The sequence below is a fragment of the Protopterus annectens genome, chromosome 9.part0 (genome assembly GCF_019279795.1).
Source record: "Protopterus annectens isolate FY-2018-M chromosome 9.part0, PAN1.0, whole genome shotgun sequence".
Lineage (NCBI taxonomy): Eukaryota > Metazoa > Chordata > Ceratodontiformes > Protopteridae > Protopterus > Protopterus annectens.
In genome coordinates this window covers 633,868,002-633,890,608 of record NC_056743.1, presented here as the reverse complement: position 1 = coordinate 633,890,608, position 22,607 = coordinate 633,868,002, and the positions used below count along the sequence as shown (strand labels likewise).

The window sequence follows — 22,607 nt, the reverse complement described above, 5'->3', positions numbered from 1 at the left end:
ATTTGTGTTTTGCTAACCTGACTCTGTTGTTCCATCAGCGAGAACCCAGAAACTATAAGAGCTCCCATGATACCATTGCCTTTGCCACAGAAGCTTTACTTCTATATTACTCCTGAGATCAAGCGTGACATTGAGCATGCCAAACAGAATCTGGATATGTGAGTATAAAGACAGGCCTATGTGTATATGGGAAAAGGGGAGATGGGTAACCCAGGATGAGGAAGCTATGTTGTTTGTTTATTATTTGCATGATATTTAGTTTTAGCCGATGAGTTATCCTGTGCTTACACTGTTTCTCTGAGAGACTTTTTAACTTACTGCTGTATTTTTCCTCTAGCTGTACTGCAGAAAACCGACTGGGCAATTACATAATTAGGTTATGAACTGGGTTAAGATTTGTTATCCATGTACATTTAAGTTTTTACTGATTGTGAATTTACTGTACTTTACAGGATTGTATGAACAGGCAACTCATTTAATGCCATAAGAGAAAATCTGTGATACCTGATTGTATGTGGTTTCTTGGGCATTTTCTTAGTGATTTTAAAGAACATTTGAAGTTCAGTCTCACTTTCATTTACTTCAGGATGGATTTTCATAAAATCTTTAGGTGGCTGGCTCAAAAAGTTTTTTTTTTTTTTTTAAGTTGAGTAATTGAATTTAAAAAATAAAAATATAATAAAGAATGCTTTTTATTGAGTTGCTCTAAAAAGTGAAAATTAAGAAAAACTTTGCAAAAGAAACAGACAAGCTGATTTCAGAAAACCATTTGAGGTTGGTTTTACTGATCCTGTTATTGAGGTAGCAGAAAAAGTAGCAGGAATCAGCAAAACCAGCCTCAAATGCGTTTCTGAAATCGGCTTGTCTGTGTTCTTTTGCAAAGTCTTCATTCTACTTCCTTGTTTTTCACTTTTTAGAGTGAGTCAATAAAAGCATTCCTAATTAAAAAAAAAATATATATATATATATATATATATATATATATATATATATATTTTTTTTTTTTTTACTTTTTAGTTGTTGAGTAAAATATAACAGCAATTCTGTAATTCTCTGTACAGAATTACTGTTGTATTTTACTTAAAACTAAAAAGTAAGAGTGGTTGAGGAATGTAGGTTTTAAGTAAAATGCAACAGTAATTCTGTATTTATCTAGATTTATCAAGATTTATTCACCACTGTGAGCTGACCAGGGTGCTGAAGTGATGTGTACTGCATAATGATTGGTTCCCAATGGATGTAGATGAGAGCTGAGTGATCGAGGAACGTGACAGAACCACAGAGTGACACAGCCACAAAGTCAGTTTCAATAAAAAAACATTCTAATAATAATAATAGTTACTTTAAAAAGTAAAAAAAGTGGTTGAGGAATGTAGGTTTTAAGTAAAATACAATGGTAATTCTTTATTTATCTAGCTTTTTCAAGATTTATTAGAATCCTCGATGCAGCTTCATTCTCTTGACTATTCACCACTGTGAGCTGTCCAGGGTGCTGATATGCTGTCTACTCCATGATGATGTTTCCAGTGGATGTAGGTGAAAGCCAAGTGTTCGGGGAGCATTGCAGAACCACAGAGACAGAGCCACAAAGCTGATCTCAACAAAAAAAAAATTCTAATAATAATACAAAAATAATAAGTCTGTGCAAATAGGGACTGCCTTATCAATAAAACTATTTAAATGGTAGTAACAGTCAGAGGCAGAAGCACAGTCTTCAGAAATGGGAGCCATCAAAGGAGAATTACAGCAAAGTTTATTTAGGTCATCAGGTACTTGAATTCCACTTTGAAAGGTTCCTAAACACAGAAGTATTTGCAGGGTAACTGCCACCAGTTTTAAAGGAAGTAAATAAATGACTTGTGGTCTCATTTAACAAGTGAAGATTATAACAACATAAGGAGGTGTGCAAGAAGTGGTCACAGTTGTGAGAATAACATGAGTGACATTGGGGCCCCTAGTAGGATGGTTAAGAATTGTACAAGCAGGTTAGCATTTATAATGTCAAGGGAGAGTTGAGCACAACAGCCACTGGCAGTGTAGGTCAGCCAGTTTACTGATGGATAGACAAGTCCATCAGTAGGAAGGTGTTGGGTTTAATGAGGATTTCAGCCAAGGTGTCATGCTCAGAAGGGGGCAAAGACAGGGAAAAGAATGCAGCTGTCATCCTGCAGTTCAAATTTTGTGCTTGCAACTTGAATTCAGGATTGAGGTTGGGTTCCTTGGGGGTTGGTCCTGTATGGCAGTATTGCCCATCGAAAGATGGGACTATTGTACCACTTTGTTAGAAGCCAGAGTTTAGTATTATCTATTCTTTCGTTGTATAAAAACTTGACTAGATCAAATGACATGTTCTGGTTTTGCTGTACTCTTGTTTCCTCAAATTAGAAAACAAAAACTTAGTCCTGCAGCCTGAGTGATGCACACATCATCAGTGTCTAGAGATCTGTGTTTCTTCTGCTGAGTCAGCATGAGTGAACTATCACAGTTGCAGCACAGGCTCCAGAAGACAGAATGTTATCCCTCAGTGTGACTTGCACAATGGACCTGCTACTCCATTTTGAAGGCATTTTGGAAAGTATCTACACTAGTCTGGCCTAAAATAGAAAGTGTACACTAATGTACAAGGTAGGTGGAAGCAAGTGGAAAGAGAAGAAAGTGCACCTTATTGCAAATTTTGCTGCCCCTTGAAGCTGAGATAGTCTGTCACCCCAGATGAGTTGTAAATTAAAACAGCATCTCTTTCTGCACTTCTGCTGCCGAGTAGCCTGCACTAGGTCACATAATGGATCCGTAACAACAGTTCTTTGGGCTGGGCTTACATTAGAGTACAGCAGCTCAGCTTGTGATTCACATAAAACCATCACACTTCTGTACAAGTCTGTTGTAGTAATTTTGAAGGTAGGCATCTGGATTGTATGTGTTAGGAAAAATCCATGTGGGAAATTGACAGAGTGTCTCTCTGGTTTTTATTTGAATCCCATATCATTAGTGACAAAAGTTAAGGTGGAATCATAGAATGATATCAAAACAATTTCAAATATTTTCTATTTTTTGACTGAAAAGCAGATAAATTAAAATGTGTCTGCTTAAATGATGTTTAGACTAGATACTATTACAGATTACAATGATTAAAAAACTTATTGTTAGTATGTCATTATACTTATTGTTAGTAAGTTCATTACTGGCTGATTTAAACAGTATTCTTAGGCATTATTTTTAAGAAATCTGTTAATTTTCAGTTGTTAGCTTCATCCCCTTCAGGATTGTGGAAAATCTGGAACCTGTTTCAGCAGGCAGCTGACATAGGGCATGGAATTGGCCCTTGGTTGGATGCTAGTAAGTCACAAGATGTGCATTCACACACACACCCCTATTTTTATCTGCTGTCATGTCAGTATTTGTCACTTCACAACAAATTCTGTGTGATTCCAAATTTGAGCACCTGGATTTCCAAATCTCTTTACACATGATTAACTAATCCCTTAATAGCTCGATATAGAACACCATCTTTGCCCCTTCTGAGCATGACACCTTGGCTGAAATCCTCATTAAACCCAACACCTTTCTACTGATGGACTTGACTATCCATCAGTAAACTGGCTGACCTACACTGCCAGTGGCTGTCATGCTCAACTCTACCTTGACATTATTAATGCTAACCTGCTTGTACAATTCTTAATCATCCTACTAAGGGCCCAGATGTCACTGATGTTATTCTCACAACTGTGACCCCTACATGCACACCTCCTTATGTTGTTATAATCCTCACTTGTTAAATGAGACCACAAGTCAGTTATTTATTTCCTTTAAAACTGGTGGCACTTACCCTGCATATACTTCTGTGTTTAGGAACCTTTCAAAAGCAAGTGGAATTCACATACTTGGTGACCTAAATAAACTTTGCTGTAATACTCCTCTGATGGATCCCGTTTCTAAAGCCTGTGCCTATGCCTCTGACTGTTGCTACCATTTAAATAGTTTTATTGATAAGGCAGTCCCTATTTACACCAAATATACTTCTCAACTTTTACCACAACAGTTAGACAAAGAAAAAAATAATTAGGGAAAAAACCTTAACATAGGCATGTCTTTTAAATGCTACTACTATTTTACAGTTTTAGGAGGGATGGAGCAAAAGTCTGAGAACACATTAGGGGCATCCCTCCAAAACCTGGTCAGTTGACTGGTAAGGGACATCAAATGCAATAAAATATAAAAATAAACCTCTGTGGTGGAATACCTATGCAAGGAATTTGGATAATGAAAGGAGAAAAATTGCTTAATACTTACAAGGAGTCTCTCTCCACTTAACAGCACACTTAGGCAAACCAACAAAGAGCTTAAGGGAACCATTTGGAAGCTTAAAGATGAATATGAAAATAAAATAGCCAATAAAACCAAAATTAAGTACAGATCTTCAATTGTGACTGGAATTTAAAAACTAACACTTATTAATGTTTGCAGATAGCCCACAGTAATACAGCCCACTCTGACCCAAAGGAAACTGCTAATATCCTATCTCACAGATTTAGCACTTGCAAATGTTAGAAAACTCTCAGTTATCACTCTTCCATAGACTCCCCAATCACAGTCACCACTTTCAGCTACTTTGAAACAAATCCTGTCAACTGTAAGAATATTTCATTCATGAGACCAGTTACTATATCAGGTTGCCTGATTATTAGTGTCAGCTAGGATCTATCTGAACCTCTATTTAACCTCTTTAGTATAAGCTTCTCCACTGATTGCATTCCTGAAGCCTGGAAGATAGCTATTGTAATGCCGTTATACAAGGGTGGCCCAAAAACAGATCCTCATAACTCTGGACCCATTAGTCTCACTAGCCTCATGAGTAAATCTATGGAATATGCAATCTCAGGCCTCTTTATCTGGACATTGAAAATAAGTTAACCGTGATCCTCGTCAATTTGACTTCGTCAAATGCAGGTTCTGCATCTGTAACCAGATTAATTTCTTTGAAAAGGTCACCAAAGCAGTGAATAGTGGTTATTCAGTACCTAAAGCATATCTGGACCTGGCCAAGGTTTGACACTATTCTTCATGCAGATATTATTGATAAAATTGTAAACCTAAATATAAATTCTTAAGTTGTGTGGTGGAAAGCTAACTGGTTGTCTCACAGAACCAGGAGGAAGTTTGCAGCTGATTGTACACTGGGAGTTGTCATTCAATCTTGCCCTGACAAATACTCCAGCTTGTGCTAGACTATGTTAGTAATCTGTGCAAAGACAATGATCTCAAATTGAATGTGAAAAAATGCAGTATGATTAATTTTGGTAATCAGAGTATTATCTCATACCTTGTTAGTGACACACTCCTCCAGTCAAATCTAGGCACACTGTTATTGAGTATCCCTTGACCATCAGTGTCTCTGCAGTATTTAGGAAAGCATTCTGCCTGGCTCATCTTATTTTCAAAGGCATCTATATTCAAAGAAATCTTAATTCCATGTTTTTCATATATCATAAATAAAATGTCACTTTTGTCATGTATTTGTCTAAACATATCATTCAACCTGAAATACTTCAGAGGTTCTTAAACAAAAAGATCAGTGGTCTCAAAAATCTTGGTTATCAGGACAGACTGCCTGCCCTCTACACTTTCATATCGACTCCTCTTTGAGTATCTGAATCTGATTTTTCAAGTCACGGAAGATTCAAGCCTCTTTGACTTCCTGTTCTTCACTGAACAAACATTTTTTTCCAGGTAACAGGTTAAAGGAACTTCACATCCATTAACAAATAAGACACACTAGTGTGTGAGATTCATATGTCAGTGTATCCCTACCTGTGAAACACACTTTCACTACATGTCAATCAAAGGAACACTTTTACCACCTTCAAGGTAAACTTATTCAGTTGGCAGCCTTACATTCCCATCTGTCTTGTATTGCCCTCCTTAAGGCTAAAGGGAACTTTTGAATATGGTTATTGGTTAGGTTTGTAATGGTGTGCACACTGATTGTGTAGTATCTACCAATGAACCCATGTGTTTAGGATGTGAGAAGAAACTGGAGATTCTGATAAAAAAACGCAGATGAGCATAATACATTCCTGATGACCCAACCACCTAAAACACGGTATCTGCACAAATACTGAACAATCAAGACACAGAAGGCAAAAGCACTTTTTAGGTTAAACACTGCCAATGCTTTCTTTCTCCAGAATAATACTGCTTAATTTGGGAGATGTAGAATTTGCCAGGTTCACCTACTACCATAAACAGTACCAGAGACTACTCTTAACTAACTAAATCTAAGTGTATTACAGTGGTGTCTGTTGCCATCAGTAGCAACAACAAATGGGCAGTACGGGGTTTTGTGTCAAACAGAACGATTCCACAGTCCTTGCCATCATCGAGTCATGACTCTTGGATGAACATTGTACTCCTTCATACCCTGCAACAGTACAGCTGCTTCTACAGCAACAGATGAATTTCCAGAACAAGTGGAAACATTCTTCAATCCTCACCATCCAAGCATTCTTAATTAAAAAAAAAACAAAACGCATGTTCCCTAATTCCCTAATACATACTGACCTGATCTGGTTAATAATGCAGCTTATCGTTGACTAAGCTTGTACAAGCAAAACTGGTTTAGCTCTCTTTTTTTGAAATAAAAGTTTACTTATTACACCGGAATTCTGGTTTATTGTTTTAATGCATATATGTATGTATATATTGTGTGTGTGTGTGTGTGTGTGTGTGTATGTATATATGTATAATAGCATTCGAGCTCTTGAATGATCGGCTACACTGTTAGAAAGCTAACTTTTTGAACTTTGCCACTGTTTATGTGCTCAAGATTGATGTACAGTGGGGATCACAAATGTTCCCATTCCCCACTGTGTAGTGCGGCCTTGGAGTTGGTGTGTATAAGTAACAGGAGGTGGCTTGCCCCACTGCAAAAAAATTTTTTTCAAATCTGTGTGATTCGATTTTTATGTATATTTGTATCTTTGTGATTCAATTTTAACACTATGACAGGTGTTAAAAGTTTTGATACTTGGAATATGGATCATGGAGTCAAATATACGAGAGTCTGGAACTTGTATCCTTTTATTCATCGTCTTATAGACTTTTGAAGGGAGTTCTTTGCCTCTTATACTGCACCATTAGAGACTCGAATTATTGTGGCCCTCCTCTTTCTCCGCAAGTGCAGTATCTCCACCAATACAAGAACCAGGGACCTGAATCTTTATCAGCTAAATAAAACATTATGGAGGAATAGATTTATGACCCAACACACCCCCCCCCAAAAAAAAAAAATCTTGAAAAACGTCTTCTGCATGTTAAACACTGTGGCTCAGTTTACTCCATGATTTGACTGGTCTGGTTTTCCTGGAGAAAGGAGGGCCTGCCTGAGGGGGAGGGTATTAGCTTGGCGAGAATGTTTATGAAAGTCAGTGGCCTTGGAATGTCTATGAATCTGTCATACACCCTTATGTGCACATGCACACTTTTTCGTATCTCTCTCTCTCTCTCTCTCTCGTACCTTTCCCTATGGAAATGTCCCTCCATCAGCTGCACTGCAGTAGTTTGACTGCTACTAAAGTCTTTCAACAAAGAATAAAAGGCCAAAAACTCAGTATCTTCAGTGTCCTGAAGTTAAACTGCAAGGCATCCATGAAAAGCAGCTTATAGTATACCCAAACCCAAAAAATCTAACCTGGATAATAAAATAACCCACATCTGTATGCCTGGTCATTTGAAGCCCACAAGCTTTTGCATGTTCTAAAATTAGCTAGAGCAATTTCTTAATCACAAGAAAATAACTTATTAAACAAGCTTCATTCAGTTCACTAGAACCCTGCTGAATCTGACATCAGCCCTGTAATAGCCTGGAGTACCTGCTATATCTTATTGTTACTGATCCAAGGAGGCCTATTCTCAGTAAAAATTAGGCAGCTTTAAGATAGTCATGCTACTGGGTAACAGAAGACATCAAGCAAGTCTTTAAACTGAGAAAGCAGGCATGACATGCCTAAATAAATTATTCTAGATCTAAAAGCAAATGCCTTTATGGCCACCAGTTAAACAAAAGCCACATATACATATGAGCTTGACAGAACGCCTTCCTAGGTGCACCTAAGCAATTATGAAAATTCCTCAAAGTGCCAGTAACCTAGGAATCACAAGTAATATCTGAAATAAATCCATTAGGGATTTTATCATAACTAATTGCCTCATCCCTCAAACATTCTAACTTGCACAACTCCAGAGTCCCACACAAAACCTAAACATCTGACATGTCGTAAAAGATAATTGCTATTCTACTTTAGAAGAGCAACCTCCAAACAAGCACTACGAGAAGCCTTAGCAAATTGAATGCCTCTAAATGCTCCAAATTTCAATAATTATACCTAAAAGTTCACTAAAGGGTCAACTTTACATAACTTTAAATTCACAACAGGGATTATACAACACTGCTGTGCCAGTCGCAAAAACAGTTCCTCCTAAATCAGCCTCGGATTTAAGACTCATACCCATTTGTGTCCACTTGCTTAGCTGCTAGAAAAGCAGCTGTATAATCAGTTAGGAGAAAACCTATCAAAATGCAAATAATGTGACTTCAGATATGGCTGCAGTGCAGCAATAGCAGCCTACAATGTTATGAACCATATTTACAAGTCATTGGAAATGGTACACCTTACTGGAGCTATACTCATTTTCTCAGATGTGCCTTAGAAACTTTTAACCATGTCCTTCTCCTAACTACGATATGGAAGTATGGGTTCTGTTGTCCAGCCAGTATACCAAAGCCATATCTCCTTCCAGTCTCCATACATCAGACGTATGTCCTACTTCTAAGGCGTAAGGTACATAAGTGACATACGAGCATCTAATTCTCAGAAATTCTCTGCCTGCAGTCCAAATGCTATTCAGTGAATTTGGTTTGCAGGTCATTCACCACTGACATACAAGAAATGTGTCTTATGATGATATTTTCTATGTAGGAGTCCCACATGGCGTAGTCGTGGGACCGTTGCTATTCACTGGTTATAAATGAATCTCACTGTTTAACCTTCCATGGGTCAGTTTCATACCTTATGACAGTATTCTTATCATTAGCCAAGACTCTTCACACAAAAAACTTTAAAGCAAACTGTAGAATGACTTTTTCTTTCAGACAATTTTAGATGAGACTAGCACTTGGTTATTAACTGTAGCAAATCCACTGTAATTCTGTTTAGGACTCGCAAAAGACTGTCCAGTGATTTGAGTGTTTATATGGAGGACCTAGTAGAAAATGCCATTCTCACAATGACCCAACAAAGATATCTTTGTCTACTAGCATTTCGCACCATCAGCATGCAACGTACAACAAACCAGGTCCAGCACCAATTTAAATTTGTTTACGAATGTACTCCTCTTAATGCTTAGAAGAAAGAGAGCAATTGGAATTCAGTTATAAATGCCAAAAATGTACTGCCTGCTGGTCTTAATGCTAAACTCAGCCCAGAGTGCAGACATTCTGCAAACCAGTCATCAAAGTCTGAGTGGCCATCTTATCAAACTGTAGATTACACAACTGTATAACACTTCAGAGAAGGAATAAGAGCTTGATCACTTCAAAGTCATCTGCCTCTTGAATTTCCTAACCATTAATATGTTATGTTGTATCCAGTGTCCTCCAGTAGCCTCAAAGCTTCACACTGGAGCTGTCATACCCCCTTTTTTCATCCAGTGATGAAGCCCCGATTCTGGTCAAGCCACCCTTCAACAAAGCGTTAAATGAAAAATCCTTTGCCAAAGTAGTACTTTAAAGGGCAAAATCAATAAGTAAATTAATTAGTCAGCTGGCAAACCAAGAGTAAATTAAACCATAATTTCTCTTCCTGCTGGATTAAGTTGGATCTCGAAATGGTAGTCACCCTGCGTTGTATTCAAACTGTTTACAGATCTGTACGTAGTGACATTGGAACCCAGCGTGTACCCAAAGACATCTCTGAAGTAGTATTCAGAATAGCAAATTATACAACGACCCCCCATTAATATTCAAAAACGTGCACATTGATTGGTCAGCGTGCACATTGTAAATCAGAGTTATAGTAATGGAAAAACGTCCGGTCGCCCGGACTTTTTCCATTACTATAACTCTTTTTTTTTTACAGCAACGGAGAATGCAAGATCTCCGTTGCTTCACACTGTCTCGCTATGTTAAACAAGTTTAACATAGCGAGAAAGCTTTAAAAAAAGATTCTCCGTTGCTTTTTTAAAGCTGTCTCGCAATGTTAAACTCCTTTAACATAGCAAGACAGTTTGTAAGAAGCAACGGAGATCTTGCTTTCTCCATTGCTTTTGCCCACAGCTCTGATGTACTGCATAGGCATACGCATGCGCAGTACATCAGAACTGCCGCAGAATACCAGACAGCTGTGGAAGGGCAGCAAGGAGGCATTATACAATGCCATTATTTAAGAAAAGTAATTATTTTTTTTCTTAAATAATGTAATTGTATAATAGCAATAACCCACTTCTGGGTGTGGGTAATGCTGGATTTACCCATGGTTGGCTTTGTTTGGCCACTCGGGCTTCACCCTCGTGACCAAACCACACCAACCGTGGGTAAATCCAGCATTACCCACACCCAGGCATGGGTTATTGCTGTATCAGCAAACATGGGTTTTATATTCAGAAAGGCACCTTTCATGTCCACCTACTGGAGTTTCCTAACTCATAATAGGAGTGCCCATTTTCACTGTCTCCCCTCCAACACGAGCACTCACTCCCAAATACTCCTGTCAGCTGTCATAACTGGAGCATTAGTGGGTATGCAATCCACAAATGGAGTTTTCCTGTCAGAAAAAAAAGTGAGCCTCATCGTTTTGCATTGTGATGAACAGTAAAATGCTCTGAAGTTCATGTCTGTGTCTGACTTGTGTAGTCTTGCATTGTATAGATAAAACTCACTCACCAAAGAAAAGGACAGTTACACCTGTACAGAAAGGTATAAATGGGTAGCCATTCCATAGTGGTGTAATCTGGTGAAGCCTAGAAAAGTGTCAAAAATAGCGTGAAATGCATTGGTACGTGTATACACTCAGCATGTGAGAAGTTTTTTAAATTCTTCCCAGCTACCTTTTAATGTGTTCAGTGAACCATCCCAATGACCTGAATTTTCTTTCCTAAGTATTCATTTGTCTGTACTATTCATATTTGATTCCTTTTGTCTGAGCTTCTGACTGAAACAGAAAAGTAAAAAAAGAAACCGGTGTAATGATTTTCTGTTTAAACTGCTGTAAGCCATCTAATTTTTTTTTTTGGCTATTCTCATTCTAGATTGATCAATGACTTGGACATCAGCTGCTTCATTTTCCGAAACTTTGGGAAGAGTTTTCCAAAAAAGAATGACTTGAGTCCTGACTCCTTTATCCAGGTGGCTCTACAGCTAGCTTATTTCAGGTTCGAATAGAGTAGCAGCTTTGGGGGTGATTCTTTGTGTATTTTGTGCTTAATGGAGTATAAATGCCATGAGAAGTGCTGTACTGATAACTGATGTGAATTCTTTTAATAACCATTTGGAGGCACTTTTTCATTGTTGCTATTGAAACAGCTTCACATACTTGGAAATGCCCTTCTTCATTCATCATAAAGTATGCATACGTTTAATTGAGACCAGTTGGAGGAGGGAGTGTAGGACTGGCATTATGGAGCTTTCACACCAGTCAAGTCAACAGATGGATATTGAAAGAACACACTCCAGCTGTTTAATACCAAGGACTTCACCATACAGTGCTACTGCCTGTGTGATTTCTATGTCATTGCTAGTGTGTCGGAGGAAGGGAGAAAATGTACTGTACCTGAATTATACTCAGGTGAATAAACTGGGCTTTACTTGTGCATGAACTGCAAAGTAGGCAAGATTTGGTTTCTTTTTCCATGTGACACTTGCCCTAGGTGTAAACATAGCTTTACTCTCCAATTCCTGTCTTTACATTGACTGATTCCTTCATTCCTTTAAGACATGCTTTCCCTTATTCAGGGTCACAATGTAGCCAGATCCTATCTTAGATTCAGTAGTACACACTTTTCCTACTTAGCCAAGGGCTTCAGTTTTAGCACTTATTAATTCCTCAACTCTTGCCTATACGCATTCATAAGTGTGTTGAAGCCCACACTTTGTGTCCTTCTGCATTGTTTGTCTTTTTTGATGTTAGCTGCATCTTCACACAGATTTATTATACGTGATTTTGTATCACCTTGCAGGATGTATGGTGAATTGTGTGCCACCAATGAGAGTGCATCACTGAGGTGGTTCCATCTTGGGCGCAGTGAAACTGTGCGCTCTGCCACAGTGGAGGCTCTGGAGTTTGTGATGGCAATGGAAGATACGGAAAAGGAGGTATAGTGATTTCTCATGGTCATAGTGGATTGCATGAATTCTACTTAAAATATTTGGAATGCATGTGTTTTGTCTCACTGACAGTTTGTGAAGTTGATAATATTGTCAGTAGGGGAAATCATTTTAAGATGTTTATACACTGCTTGTACCAAACGTGTCATAACCATTCTTTATAATGCTTGTGCTTCAGTATCATTTATTGTTTTACAAGTTAGTGGTCATTAATCTGTGGGCTTTTGGGGTCCTCCATGTAAATGAATTCCTATAGAGAAATAGATTTAAGTTTTTTAGACATATGTTTAGTCCAGTGGTGACCAAAGTTAAATCTGGTAAATCTGTTGAAATAAAATCATTACTGTGGATGCAGGTATACTGTATCTGTAAAACAATTTATATGCCTTCGCATCCCATCCCTCCCTTGGTATGTTGTGTGTGTTGTGTGTGTGTGTAGATTTTTGTTGGTATTACTTGTTAATGAAGTTGCAGATATTTGCAGGTGTGTGCAGTGTTAAATCACTGTATCAAGTCTATGCAAGTATTTTTATCCTTAATTCATAACACTAGTATTTAAGGCCTTTTAAATTTGTACAGTAAGAAGGAATTCCTCTTTTTGGTCCCCTGCCATAACTTTTGAATGCTAATGCCATGGTAACTTTTTTATTATTGCAGGTTAAAGAAGCAGATTAGCTACATTTGTTTTAATAGTTAAACTAGTTAGTCATGTCTTATTTGCATCTCAGAGCATTTTTGGGAACAAGTGCATAAGCCTCATAAAAAGATATAGTTTGGAGTAAATGTTTTCCACGAAGAAAATGCATACTCCAATAACATCTTGGAAGATGTATATTGTCATCAAGAATATATGTGAAAAGGCAGATTATTCTGTGTAGTGAGCAATCTTAAAACGGTGACTGAATTGTTATTTTTTTTTCAGGTGGACATAAAGCTGGCATTGATGAGGAAAGCAATTGATGCCCACAGCAAATGCACCGAAGAGGTAAGAAGGCTAAGATAGATGTAATGACGTAGAAATCTCATCTTAAGTTTTAATTATGCAAGTCTAAAGATATAAGCTGGTATGAAGAGCAAAAACAGTGTGTTAACACTTTTTTTTTTTCAGATTTGTGATAACTAACTTAAATGTTTTGTCGATGGTGAATCTTGTCAGCAATACAAAGTCTTGCCTTTCTTTGCCACCCTTCAGCTGTTGGGTCTGTTGCAGATAGCTTTGTCAAGGTTTTACTGTTTACAATGCAACAGGGCTGTCAGACTGCAGAATCCAGCTCTCTCCCAGCTTTCATGTTATGTGGACAGGTGTGTCCTTCATTTCTTCTTGTCGCTAGTAGTTGACTGGTGGCTGGAATGCCAGTTTCACAGTCCTGCGCCATTTTAAGTTGTTTTCCTGTTTTAAGGCAGGTAACTGAAATCTTGTATGTTCTATACAGTACAGAACAGTAGTTTCGGTTACAGTGTTTCCATTTGTGCCCCTGCACAGGACATTTCTAAAAACTTTCACTGGGTGGATCAGTCCTGTATCTGGGGAATAAATAAATTGTTAAACTACCTTTAGCTAGGTTTACAGTTCATGTAAAAGTATAATGGTGAATGTGTGTGGCTGCATATCAGTAGCAAGATAATAATTAAGTAAATCAGCTGTTAGTTATTTTGTGCTCCCTGTTGAAATGTTGGTAGTCTAAATATACTGAAAACACAAGTTGAAGAGCAAATTGCGAAAATTGCTCTTCTCCTTAACACTTCTTTTTGCAGGGGGAAGCCCCCGTGTACCTGCCCCATGTGGAGGAAATCCCCCATTACCCACAAACTTATATACCAACTTCAAGATCTCCATACCTCAGTGAAAAGCTAATATTCTAAGAAATTGCATTTCGGATTTAATGCAAGTCCGTTCCTTTGCCATTCAGTCTCCATATTTCAGGACTCCCACTAGCGTATCCTGACATTTCAAATGGTTACTGTTATTTTGCATGTCTATGTCTGTGTATTTATGTGTTTATTTAATGTGTCTGTAGGTTGGGTTGGAGTTGATTGCTTCTGTGTAGTGCAACATGGAACTTTTCTAGTATTAAGAAGAGTAAATTACTTTTGATAGTTATGGTCTGAAAAGGGTCTCTGGTAAGTCCACCTACCTGGTTACTAAGTAATAAGTAAAACAGAGGCAAAGGAAATTTTCTGTGAATTAAAGGAGGTCCACTCTGATAGATTGTGAGTACCTGTGATCTAATATTGAGAACTTCTTATTCTTTCAGATAAATTCAAGTTTAGTAGTACATTAGTCATTTATAGTCGGTTAAACATTGAGATTTCCTGTCCTGCAGTCCCCAGCTCGCTGTTTTCCCTCTTTTGCCTTCTGTTTTCACATCTAAGGCAAGCATATCCTGCTGGTGCACACTGTGGCATCCCACACTGAGCTAGTAGAGCTTGCCTAACTCCCACACCTGGCAGTTTGACCCACCCCTACCCCATCCCCATTTCTTTTCTACTGTTTGCATAGTTTGCACCTCAGATTTGATGTCTGAGGTGAAAAAGAGTTTTCACTGAGTGCATAGAAAGTAAAGGCTTTTGAAGTGTTTATGTGGCCACCATATCATGAACCAACACTGCTTGGGCAAGAGCATGATGTCGAGCACTAGCATAGTGCCATTGTTGTAGTGTGGCCACTTGAAGTTGCAGAAGGGAGAAGCTGTAGCAATGCATATAGCCAAGAAGATGGCAGCTATGATGAGTGCTTAGCACAGGCACCAGAAAGAAGGTCCCACGCAGAGTCCTAGGCTGGTGCCAGATCACTGTTAAAAGGAAAAATAAGTCTGTCCAAAAGATAAGGCTTCAGTTCTCACATGTTGCCAGCTTCCCCTTGACAAATGAGAAATTGAGCTTGCATCCAGGATCTCTTTTGGCAGACAGCAGAGGGGGACAACATCAGTGGCCACTTTGGAGGTTGAATCCCAGGCTCTCAGTTGTGCAGAAGTTGTAGACAAGAAGCTATAGGTTACCCACAACTTGCAGCTGTGAAGCAGTGCATAACGTTCCTGGGCTTGTGTTCAGATGTTGCACTCTAGATTGAAGACTGTTGTTTCTGCATCAATAAGGTTGTCGACTAGACCCTTTTATTATGTTTCCGATCTCCTCCAGGTCTTGTAGTAGATCAAACACTGTAAAAAACATTTTGGTCCTTTCTTATTCTGGAGTTCGAAAAGAACTGGTCATGACACAGCATCTACAGTGATATGTCTTAGTTTGACTAGGGCAATACTTTGGCTAGGACAGAAGGCTGTGGTATGAACCTGCAGAAGATGGCATGGTAGAGCTCGGATAAACTGTCTTAAGTGACCGGTACTTGGAGGTCCTCTTATTTCCCTGGATCTGGGAATGAACCAATAAAATGGAAATGGGCTTTGATTACTGTTTCTTTGATCCCTTGAACCCTTCTTATGCTTACAGGTCAGGCTGGTATCCCTGGAAGAAGAGGGTGTCTAAAAGCATCTGCCTCCACCAGCTGTAACAGCCAGGTCACCTCATTAGTCCAGTATTTGTAGAGAGTTTGAGGATTACTGTGGCAAATTAACCACTGGCTTAGTTATGTATGTCTTTACTTAGGTCCTGTCTGACAGACCTGCTGACCCAAACCAGGATCAACAGGATTGTATCCAGCAAGAGTAGGAGGATCAACCTGTATCTTGTCAGGTTTAATTGGTTTTTAGCTCACACAGTAATTGATCCAGTTTTATCTTCTTTCTTTAAGGAGGCAGAAGTTGCTGTATTTTCTTCTGCTTCCTGAAAAATGAGCATCCCCCCCTGAAAAAACTATAAACAGGTGATGTAAGCCCATCTGTCCCTGGTGCCTTTAAATTTATTAGGGGACATATGTAGCCTTTCTCAGCTCTTCTGAAATGAGCAACCTTGAAGTACTTCGTGGCTTTGAAAGGATTTTGCAGGGAGAGGGTACTGGAATAACTTTTCATCTCTAATTTAAGATCTCCGCCAGTAGTATAATGAGACATGAAAGTGCTGATGACAAGGCAACAGTTTTATTGTCATTATCATTATCAGTTAAAAACATGAGTTGATTTACTGCATTACTGTTGGTTTTCCTGAACTTTTTTGCACTTTTAAAGTTTGTTTTTGCTTAAATTAACTGGTAGGCTACACTCTCAAGTGCGCTAGCCGATTTAAAGCATTTACTGTTGTTACTGTATCTATTTTCTGCTACTTTGTAAGAAAAAAATAAATAAATAAAATATCCTTGTTTCCTGCCTTTATTGAACTAGAATAGTCGAGTCTTCAGGTATTGCTGATCTCTGGGCTGTGTCATAGTTCCTGTGTTGCCCATATCCTTGTTTGGATAGGAGGAAGCTTCTTTGTTCACCAGTGGGAGTGGGGAGCTCTGAGCAGCCTATCTGTCCTTAAAGGAGTGGTTCCAGTCCAGTAACTTGTAGCTTATTGGCCGTCTTGGGCCATTTCCTACCTCTTTCTAACCCCCTGCTATAAAGCCCGCTGTAGCACATAGCGCAGCATCGGGCAGCGCCACTTAATCAGGTTTAAGCTATTCTCGGCTCCACAAAGTCTGCTCTTCATTTTTTCCCTTGGAACTGCTCTAACTCTCATCTAAACATTCTATTCTCAATCTAAAAGCCCCACACTTGCTCCTATAAGCATTTTTTTATAAGTTAAGCACATTTTAACTAAAAAAGCACTACATCCTCCTAAAATCCCCTTGAGTACCCTATCCCCTATAGGTCCTTTCTGATTCAGTTACATAGCAGTTCTTTATACTATTCTGGCATGTCGAAAGGTCAGTTGCTGGCTTCCTCTCCAGTTCAGCTGGTGAATCTGGGAATCTTGAAGCAATGTTACAACTGCCTCATGTACACAGACAACCCTCTCCTCCTCCCAGCAAATACAAATATATGTGAGAGATGCAACCATATAGCCAAACTGGAGGCTGAGCTCTCTCGACTCAGTACTGGCATAACCAGTCAGGAGGAGGAGGTAACCACACACACCACAAATCCAGTCTCACATAGACCTACCACAACTGCAAACCAAACACATAAACACACAAAAACATACTCGGAGGCTCTTAATAAAAATCTGCCAAAGCAACAGAGACCTCCAAAGCAGACATCCAAGCAACCACTACCTCAAAACAAAACACAGGCAACACATAGCTCACAAAGTCAGTGTGCCAAACAGCCACAGCCCTTAAGGCTAAACAACATACCTGATACACTTGTAATAGGTGACTCTATAGTCAGACATACTGACGTCCCGCTCACCAGGCTGAACAAGGAAAAGGTCACAGTAAGCTGCCTGTTGGGCGCTAGAATCCGCTACATGACACAAGCACTCAGGTCACTCCAAAGCAGGTACAAAATATGACTCAGTCATTGTCCATGCTGGTGTGAATGACCTGAGATGTACCTCCCTGGACTACATGAAAAGAGACATAGAGGAGCTCTCTGATTATGTAGCCCAGGCCGGTATGACCCTGACCTTAAGCAGCATCATACCCTCACCAAGAATGGTGCCACAGTACAAAGACAAAATGATCAATTTTAACAATTGGCTTGAGTATTGGTGTCATTCTAAGGGGATCCAATGTCTGTCTGCTTGGGATGACATGCTCGCCAAGCCACGCTGCTTCACAAGGGACGGCTTGCACCTGTCACACCTGGGCTTTCGGATATTGGCAAAGGCTCTTGCCACCCCATAGTGCCTTTTTTAGGCAAGGCTCAAAAGACAAACCCACCTCCCTAAAAAACACAAGTAGAAAGAAACGAATGGTAATGCTGCTCAACGCCAGAAGTCTAAACCTCAAGATGCATGCTCTCGAAGCCCTCCTCAGTATGGAGAACATCGATGTCTGTGCAGTGACAGAAACCTGGTTCAAGGCTCCCGAGAGCACCCCAGCACTACCAGGTTATGCCTCATATCATGCTTTTCAGCCCCAGAACTTGGACCGAACTACAAAAGGAGGGGAAGTATCCATATTCATCAAGGATACCCACACCTCCAGGTTAGTGGCAATGCACGAAGCATCAGAGACCATCCATGTGCAACTAACAGTAGGCAAAACTGCCCTCCAGTTTGTAGCATGCTGCAGACCACCCTCTCAAACTCAGGAACCCCACTCAGCCTTCCTAAAGACACTGGAGAATATGAAGGTCTCTCCAAACACCATCATATTGGGGGACTTCAACTACCCAAACATAGACTGGGAGCATTACTCAAGCCCCAACACCGTAGCGCAAAGGTTCCTAGAATTCATAAACTCAAATGCTATGGAACAACTAATCACCTCTCCCACAAGAGGGGAAAACATATTAGACCTGATCATCACAAACATGGGGACACAATGTTCCATACCAGAAGTATACCCCTCATTGGTAAGATCGGACCATAAATTAATCTCCCTGGAAATCCACATCCCGCCCCCACCCCCAACACAGAAGACCACAGTGAAGAACTTCTCAAAAGCTGACTTCATACTTCTTAAGACCGAAGTGGAATCCTTCAAAGCCCCCGGGCCAGTGGAAATCACAGCCCACTCTGCTGAATCCTTTATAAACGCATTCTATGGACACCTACAGGAATGCATGGATCATGCAATCCCAAATAAAACCAAGACCCATTCCCCCAAAGGCAGGCGACCTGTCTGGTGGACCCCAGCCATTAGTAAGCTATACAACAGAAGGAGGAAGCTACTACATGATGGAGCAAAATTCCTAAAAGGGAAGGCATCTCTGATCAGTACTAGCAAAAAACTACGAACACTCATAAAATCATCCAAGGCCAACTTTGAGAGAAAAATTGCACAAGACAATCACAAGGCTTTCTTTAGTTATGTTAGAAACCTGGGTGGAAACTCCCAGATATGCTCAGAGTTAGTCCAAAATGACAAAAAATACACTGAACCCACAGACATTACCAACATACTAGCAGACAGGTTCAGTGCAAATCCCCAAAGGACAAATATCTATCCCAGCAGTGTTGCCTCCCTGACATCTCAGATGCCCAGGTGAGAGCCGCCCTCTCCAAAGCTAAAAACACAGCATCGATGGGACCAGACGGTGTCCCAGGTTGCGTGCTACATGAACTCCAAGAAGAGCTAAACCCACACATAAGGCTGCTGTTTAATCTCAGCCTTACTACAGGATATGTACCCAAAGAATGGCGTACAGCAACAGTGGTCCCACTCCATAAAGGAGGTGCTTCTACGGACCCTGGAAACTACCGCCCCATAAGCTTGACGAGCCTGGTCTGCAAAGCTATGGAGAGGATCATTATGGAACTCATAAACAAAGACATTGGGGACCTACATACATTGGATACTACCCAATTCGGCTTTGTTAAGGGCAGATCCTGCCTCTTGAACCTGGTCGACTTCTTTGAAACAGTCTCCAAGGCCATTGATAAAGGGTAAGGTAGTTCACACAGCCTACCTTGACCTTGCAAAAGCCTTCGACACAATACCCCACTCGGGCATCTTAGACAAGCTCTCCAGCTTAAATATAAACCCCTATGTCATAAGATCTGTTGCAAACTGGCTCAAGGACAGAACCCACAAGGTCAGAATTGCTGGAGCCATGTCAGACTCTAAACCAGTCACAAGTGGCGTCCCACAGAGCTCGGTCCTGGGACCTCTCTTGTTCGGTATTTATTTTTCTGAGGTACAGGCTAACGTGGGAGGATTGTGGCTGACCAAGTTCGCAGATGGCTGCAAACTGGGCATCATAACTGATTCTCCAGCAGACACAAGCATCCTTCAAAAGGGTCTCATAGAAATGGAAAACTGGTGCCAGAGCCATGGCCTTAAACTCAACGCCAAAAAGTGTATAGTCATACCCTTTGAGAAAAACAAAGTGCCCACAAATTACCACATAGGTGGTAATCCATCAGGTACGGAAGAAGTAATTAGGGACCTAGGGACCCAAGTTGACAGTAACCTCTCGTTCGACACTCGCATTGCCAAAGTGGTTAGAAACACCTTCTATATTGCCCACCTTATCATGAAGGGATTCACATCTAGATCAGGAGAGGTCATTGTGCCCCTTTACTCTTCCCTCATCAGGCCCATAATTGAGTACAATGTCCCATTTGGGATGTACCTTACCCGACACCTGCAGCAATTGGAAAGACCCCAAAAGTACCTCACCAAGAGGATCAAGGGACTCAAACAAACATATGTCGTATGCTGCCCGGCTAAAGAAACTCCAGCTCTATTCAGTAGCATACCGCCTACTCAGAGGCGATCTATGCCTGACGTACAAGGCCATGTCCAACCCGGAATTAATGGACATGCTCCACCTCAGAAAATCCAAATCCACCAGAGCTACGCGAGAGATTTGAACCTCAGCACAGAAATAAATAGGACATGCTTGAGGGACAGATTCATAACCCAGAGGCTCCCTTCACTCTGGGATAAAATCCCAGTCCATGTTAGGCAGAGCCCCTCACTGACTCTCTTCAAGAGAAATCTTGACGAGTGGATGGGAGATCGTCACCTCTGTGTCACTGCTAGACAGAGGTACAGTAAACTAAACCTTAAAATGGGCACAGTATACTCATTCCAAGGGGTGGTGAAAGCCAAACATACTCTGGCTAGGCTTGTAAGTGCCCTAGGACAGATAGCCTAGTATGAACCTATGAACCTATGTGACCCTTGTTCTAATGTTTCTAATTGTCCTGTCTTTGCAGTAGATACTACCAGACTAGCTATTTAGGGCATGTGTTCCCTTTTGCTATTTTAAGATATTCAGAGTACAAAGGAATCTTATTTAGTAATGTCATATGTAGCTGTGTTTGTGTGCAGTAGTGTTCATTTCCTTATTTCTGTAGCCAGACCCCTTGCTCTTCTTATCCCCACATACCTTCTTTTTTTGTGTTTTCTTTAGCTGAATTTTTTTTCTGCTCTAATTTTTTTGCTAGGTACTTGACCATGTTATTTCATGTGCCAGTAATTCTTACTAGGCTTAGTTCAAATAGACATGTATCCAGTCGGACTATCCCGGTCAACAAATGTAAAATAAATAAATAATAAAATGTCTTACAGAGGAAGACAGGAATGTTAACAGCAAGGTGGTTTTATTGAGCGGTGTGGAGGGGATCTTCTTTTCCGAGGGCAGGTCCAAGATGACCCACTGTAATACTACTAACAGGGTGTTCAGTAGCCATGGCCTCTGTCATTATTGCAGTGTCTTTTTTTAGTAGACCTTTTATGAAAATTTTGTGTTGCTGATAAGATTAGTAGTAATGGTAAAGTTTACGGCTATAAAAATGTTAGTTCTCTTCTTGTAGACTGATCTGTGTAAACAATTTAAAATAATTGAGGGTCATTATGGTAAAATGGTAAATGTTTCCTTTTAAGTTAGGCTTTGAAAAGACTGAGCATCTCGCTACCTGTATCTTTGCACACTCCTTAATTTGCATCCTGAGGTATTCTTGAGCCATTTATGTTGAAGAAGGAAAATTCCTTTTGGCTGTTTCTAGGAATACAGAAATAAATGATGCTATTTCTCTGCGTAGACTCCTTCATTTCCTGTAATGAGCTCTGTCTGGCAAGGGTCAAAATGTTGTTACTGTCATACGTTGTGCGTATATCTCACAAGGATAGATAACACCCAAGGACTAAAAGAACGATAGTGCCGATATAAGTTGTAAAGCAATAGCTTTTTTACTCAGAAAATGTAGGCCTTTGTATTAAAATCAGATTTATGGATATGTAAAGAAGAAAAACTTGCAGCTTTTCTTTAATGCATTAGAAAGAAAGACCATACAGGCAGAGAAATATAAAGCCTTGTTCAGACATTATATACAACACCTACTGCAGTAGTCTCTCTTTTTAAAGTAGTCTAGCAGGAGTGATTAGGTAAAAAAAGTCATCTAGCACAGTGGCACCCAATCATTTATGGCTGAGACTCACTTTCAAAAACGGTAAGTTTTCATGGCCCACTACTCACTTGTATTGCATATTTTAAAAGGAAGGGGGATGAATAAAAAAAAAATCTCAACTACTTTTAAAATTTTAATTGATACACTTAAATGTAATATATAACATTATTAGTCACATGCATAATGAGGTGTATGTGAAGAATGAGCTTGTGTTCTGTTTTTGCTGATGACATCTTTGATGACCACATTGACATTTTTTTAATTTTAGATGCAAGATGCTTGATAATTGAAGTTAATTTGAAATTTGTTTTTAATTCCTATCATTGCCAAAAGT

At 39.7% G+C, this 22,607-nt stretch overlaps 1 protein-coding gene across 1 annotated transcript in view; it reads left to right on the top strand.

The window, feature by feature from the left end:
- The window catches only part of LOC122811389 (carnitine O-acetyltransferase-like), a 297,871-nt gene that overhangs the window by 208,594 nt on the left and 66,670 nt on the right, over window positions 1–22,607 (top strand). The window contains exons 9-12 of the mRNA XM_044083201.1: window positions 39–158; window positions 11,302–11,424; window positions 12,229–12,364; window positions 13,299–13,361. Coding sequence (XP_043939136.1) covers window positions 39–158; window positions 11,302–11,424; window positions 12,229–12,364; window positions 13,299–13,361 — 442 coding nt within the window. The remainder of the gene's footprint in view (window positions 1–38; window positions 159–11,301; window positions 11,425–12,228; window positions 12,365–13,298; window positions 13,362–22,607) is intronic.